This window comes from Echinops telfairi, unplaced genomic scaffold, assembly GCF_000313985.2.
Source record: "Echinops telfairi isolate 266 unplaced genomic scaffold, ASM31398v2 ScPeMD7_9;HRSCAF=40, whole genome shotgun sequence".
NCBI classification, from domain to species: domain Eukaryota; kingdom Metazoa; phylum Chordata; class Mammalia; order Afrosoricida; family Tenrecidae; genus Echinops; species Echinops telfairi.
The window spans coordinates 33,577,525-33,583,494 of NW_022103906.1; the positions used below are offsets into that span (position 1 = coordinate 33,577,525).

At 35.6% G+C, this 5,970-nt stretch overlaps 1 protein-coding gene across 1 annotated transcript in view; it reads right to left on the reverse strand.

The window, feature by feature from the left end:
* Positions 1-5,970, reverse strand: part of ADAM9 (ADAM metallopeptidase domain 9) — a 175,810-nt gene that overhangs the window by 48,531 nt on the left and 121,309 nt on the right. Inside the window, exons 15-16 of the mRNA XM_030884665.2 lie at positions 4,739-4,844; positions 1,358-1,541 (exon numbers count right to left, since the gene is read on the reverse strand). Of these exons, the coding sequence (XP_030740525.1) occupies positions 1,358-1,541; positions 4,739-4,844 (290 nt within the window). The remainder of the gene's footprint in view (positions 1-1,357; positions 1,542-4,738; positions 4,845-5,970) is intronic.

Sequence of the window (5,970 nt, forward strand, 5' to 3'; positions counted from 1 at the left end):
GAGTTTGAAAACTGTTTCCAAGAATGGAATTGCAGATTTGACAAATATGTTATGTATCATGGAGAGTACTTTGAGGATGACAAGGTTGTTTTGAAAACAATATGCTAAATACATAGCTCTGAAAAAAAATTGGTTTTTTTGGTAGGTATCCAGTCATAGGTGATGATTCAATTCTTACTCAAACAGCCCCCTGGGCAGTGTGGCAGACAGTCCTCATAGCCCTTCTTCAGTCCATGCACATAACCCCAGGGGCCTGGGAAATTCATAAGCTGCTAGGTTCAGTTCACTTAGCGGTTTTCTCTTTTTTTTTGGGGGGGGGGGTGATTCAGGGCTCCATGTTTTTCCTCTGTTTTTCCTTGTTTTTTTCTCCATTCGTGTTGTAGAGGGTTTCTGTAATGTGTTGGTCTAGGCAGCAATGTTAAACCAGAAGTCTAAAGCTGTCTTCCCCTGCATTACAGCAGGAGCCAAGTTTATTTGCTTGTATGAACAAGCACAAAAATACAGTACTTATAAGGAGAAATGCAGTGAAAAGTGTGACATCATTAATCACAAAACAAAGAACCCACATCCTCGAAAAGGTTGAAAAGTTACTGTTAATCAGAATAAATCAGAAACAACTCAGTGGTGATAGCGCATCTGAAGCAGTGATATTTGAGACGTCTACCTGCCTCTCTAGTTATTTAAAGTACTGAAAAAATAAATCTATAGGTATAATTTTGGGGACTCAGAACCAATTATTTAGTTTTCTATTATTTCTAATGAGAAAAATATGTTCAGTTCTCAAACTTTTCAGTGTTTGAACACGAATTGGGGACAAATTGAGTTTGACAACCAAAGTATCACTGTATATGAAGATGAATCTGGCTCAGCTCATCTTTTTTAGATAAAACCACTAGAAATAAGTCATAGATTAGCTAACGCTAATCTCAGATATGTACTGTGGTAAAGGTTATGGGCAGGAAAAGCATTGTGACATGTCTAGTCACACACATACACACATATACATAACATGTACATCACTCAAGTGTCCCAAACACATACAGGTAGTAAATAAATGATAGCATATAGCACATGCACACAGCAGGGAGGAAAATATACACAATATATTACATAAAGTATAAAACATGGTTATATATTTCTCAATGAAGAAATATAAAGGTTAAGATTCCAGTCATGCCTAATTTTCTTCTTGAAAGCTTTGTATTTTTGAAATTTTCTACAACATATATGGATTTCTTTTATAATAAATTTTTAAATTACTAGTCCCTGAACTTACATAATGGCTCTTGAAATATTTAAAGTTTACTTTATAAATTGAAGACATTTAAAAAAAAAAAAAAGAAAACATTTTGATTACCTTTCCAGCATCACATTTTGTGCCTTCATTCACCATCCCAGGATCTGGAACATCAGATCCTAGTTGAAAATCCACACCCCAACATGTAGTATCTCTGTGGTGGGTTTGAATAATAGCAGGCATAACTCCAAATACAGGCATGCCTTGTACATTCTCACATTGAAGCTTTCCACACAAGGCATTCCTGTAAGATTGAAAGATAATGCAAAATTAGAATATATGCAGAGTGTATACACACAAAAAACAACCAAAAGGAAATATATGTGTGTGTGTATCTATGAGTGTATATAAGAAGTTCTAGTGACACAGTAGTTAGTGTGGCCAGTCACTGAAAATTTGGCAGTAATGTGGAAGTCTGCTTCTATAAAGATTGACAGTCTCGGAAACCCTGTGGGACCATTGTATTCTGTCCTACAAGGTTAGTATGAGTAGAAGTCAACTTGATGACTAGTTTGTGTGTGTGTGTGTGTGCGTGCGCGTGCGTGCACGCGCGCGCACTAATGCATGAACGTATGTGCTGCTGGATCTGTTGGATAAGTATTGGACTTCTCACTACAGATATGAGACTGATTCCAAAATTTCAAAGAAAATTTAAATAAAAAAAATAATAGAATTTTTTTCACAAACTCTTTGAAGGCCAGACTTCAAACGTTTGAGGTAAAATATGATTATCTTTTAATTCTTTTAAAATTAAAAGACTTTTTAATTAAAAGATTTGAAAATGATGAGGGCAACAAATGTATGTGTGCTTTACACAATTGATGTATGTATGGATTGTGATAAGAGTTGTATGAGCCCCAATAAAATGATTAAAAAAAAGATTAATACTTTTGAAAGTGCTCTCTTACATTGTGAGAATTTTACATTACTTAGCTGAAGAGACTCAACATAAATTGTTTATGAAAGAGGAAAAAAATCAAAACAGATCTCTTTAAATATGGCAGAAGAGGAAAGATTTCTTAAAATGATGAGACCAGAAGAGATCCATATTTTTGCCCACTCCCAAAAAAAACATAACTCAACAGAATGTGGACATTATCAAACATAATATCACATGTAAGTAAAATTTTGCTGAAAAATAATTCAAAAATAGTTGCTGAAAAACATCAACAGGGAACTACAGGAAATTCAGGCTAGATTCAGAAGAAGACATGAAATAAAGGGTAACACTGCTATTGTCATATGGACCCTGGCTGAAGAAAGACATTTACCTGTACTTTCTGGATTATGCAAAGTATTTGACTGTGTGGATAACAACTTACAGAAAAGACTGCAAAGAATTGGAATTCCAGAACACTTAATTTTGCTTGTGCAAAACCTGCACATGAGCCAAGAGGCAGTTATCCAAACATAGCAAGGGTATACTAATGGTTTAAAATCTGGCAAGGTGCATGTCAAGGTTGTGTCTTTTCATCATGCTTCTGCAATCTGTATGCTAGCTAACAAAGAAGGTAAGCTATACGAAAAAGAACAGAGTGCATGACTAACAATGAGTATGGAGAAAATGAAAGTGTTCTAAAATTGACTGTGGTAAAGGCTGTACAACTCTTCTTGATATGGTTGAACTATTGTGATATGTGGATAAAATGCCAATAAAACGGTTTAAATTAGAAAATAATAATAATAATTAAGAAGAAAAAGAACAGAGCTTCAGGATTTGACACATACAGATGACACAACCTGCTTGCTGAAAACAAGATGACTTAAAGCACTGAATGACAGAGATCAAAGGAATTACAGCAGGAATTACAATTCAACATAAAGATAAGAAAATCTTCACAAGTGGATCAATGAGGAAAATCATGATAAACAGAGAAAAGTTATTGAGAATTTTATTTTACTAGGATCCACAATTCACACTGTACTGGGCAAACATGCTGCACTTTGAGGACTAAAGTACACCTGACTGATTGTGACATCCTCAATCGCCTCATATACATGTGAAAGTGATCACTGAGAAGAATTTATATGTGAATTTATAGTGTTGACAAAGAACACTGAATACACCAAGGACTGCCAGAAGAACAAATAAATCTGTCTTGAAGGAAGTACAGGTAAAAAGCTCCTCATAAGTGGTATGGTGTTTGTCTTAGAGGCTTTGGACATGTTATCATTGAGGGGCCAGTCTCTGGAGAAGAACATCGTGCTTAATGAAACACAAGGTCATCAAAAGAGAAGAAAACCCTCAATGAAATGAAATGAAATGACACAGTGATTGCAACAATGGGTTCAAACATACGCCAGATTGTGAGACTGCTGCTGGGCAGTGTGTAATTAGGTTGTCATAAGGTCTTTCTGAGTTGGAACTGGCTTCAAGGCACTTAAAACCAACAAGACTGGAGAGAGGAGCCCGTCTGGCAGAAGGAAAATCATGTGCAAAGGCCCCATGACAGAAGGTCACAGGTACTCTAGTATGGGTGAAACATCTCACAGAAACAGCAAATGAAACCACGGAAGTTAGTAAAATAATACATAGAAGAATATGGAATAAAAAGTAAGTGTGAGGCTAGGTCTGAGTTTTCAAAAAGGCCAATATTTAATGGCTGGATATAAAAGTGAGCTACATACAAATTAAAAGAGCATCCTAAGAATATAAGAAAAATTAGAAGAAAGTACTGCATAAAAGTCCAAGAAAAAACTTTCTTCAAGAAAGAATTCAATGCTGTTAAAACATCAAGAAGATGAGAATCTAAAAATCTCTTAGATTTAATTACAAGGAAGTCACTGACGCTATTTTTCAGCAGGTTCACAACAGGTGTCTTACTCTAACTGGTGACGTGTATAATAAGAAGTAGAGAAGGTGGAGAAATGCACAGTAATGAAGAATAAACCTAATTATGTAAATAGTCACAGGTGTACTTGTTCTGCACAGAAACAAAAAAGAGAGGAAAGACATCAAAACAGTGAATATAGCAGGAGTGAGCTTATGTTAACTTTTGTCAAATTTAAAATATTTTAATATTATTAATATGTCACAATAAGTGTTACTTATATAAATAAAAAAGTTTCATTCTTCACTTTAAAGTCATATACAGCTAGAAGAAAATAACAAAAGACCAAAATTACATTTTCAGGAAACTTTAATAGTGAAGATAAAAAAGGAAATGGGTATTTGGTTAAGTTCTTATTGTAGAGTAAATATAAACAAAGTAAGACTTTCATGATTATCGAAATTTAGCTTTTAAAAAAGGGAAGAATTATTTCACAAGTTCTGTTCTGAATATCAGAATATCTTTGAAGTCTTTTATAAGTTGGAAATGTTAGTTATTTAAGGTAGAGAGACATTTAAGGTACGCAGTTACAATGAGCTTTAAAAAATTCTGGATATGACTCTTCCTATCATTATTCCTACTCCTTCACAGCCTCACTTCTTCCACTTACCCAATAGCACACTTCTTGTATTCATTTCCAGAGAAACCACAATTGCCAAATCTATCGCCTTTGGAATTCACATCAATGAAACAATCTTTTGGGGCAGCCTTGGCTTCTGTAATATTAAAAAAAAAAAAAAAAGGAAATTTAGTTCAGACATAAAGTATACCCTATATTCCATCCAGTGTGCCACCAGCAAAAGTATAATGACCTTCTCTAAGACATATGTTTCCCCCTGATCATGACTTCAATTTCCAGTAAGGTTCACATAACCTTTTGTTAGGAGTGTCAATTAATTCAGGGTGACCTTAGCACAATATTGCATGACTGAATGGTCTTCTCTCTCCACACATCTTAAGCAAGTGACTCCAGCTGAGGTGACCTCAGTTTGACGAAGTGGGTTTTAAGATACACAAATGAAGGGAGCAGATCCTGGGTACTGGTAGACTCTCCACATCAGTGCTTAGGAGACCAGATTACAAGATTATATGACCTGGGAACAGAAACCTGCCATTGTCTTGGTATTAATCCTCACAGTAGTCGACTCATACAATATTTGGCCTTTTGTGATTGACTAACATCACTCACATAATGGTTTCCTGGTCTAACTATGTCACGAGGTCTTTCATGGTTTCATGGCTGGTTTTTTGAGATCATACTATTCCATTGTGCATATGTACCAGAGTTTCCTTATCCATTCTTCTACTGATGTGCATTTGGGCTGTTTCAAGTTTCTTGCTATTGTGAACAGTGCTGCAGTGACTAGGAGAGCATACATCATTTTTCTACTTATTACTTCTTTGGGGTATGACCCAGCAAAGCTACTGCTGGATCATACAGTATTTCTACTCCCAGCTGTTTTATGCAGCAGTATTGCTTTCCACGCAGGTTACACATATTTTTAAGTCCACCAGTAGTGCATTAGAGTTCTAATTTCTTCTCACTTTCACCAGTTTTGTGGGGGGGGGGGGTTTCTGTGTTTTTTTAAATCATTTTATTAGGGGCTCATCCAACTCTTATCACAATACATACATACATCAATTGTGTAAACCGCATTTGTACATTCATTACCCTCATCATTCTCAAAACATTTCCTCTCCACTTAAACCCCCAGCATTAGGTCCTCATTTTTCCCCTCTCCCCGCTTCCCCCTCCCTCATGAGCCCTTGATAGTTTATAAATTGTTATTTTGTCATATCTTGCCCTGTTCGATGTCTCCCTTCACCCACTTTTCTGTTGTC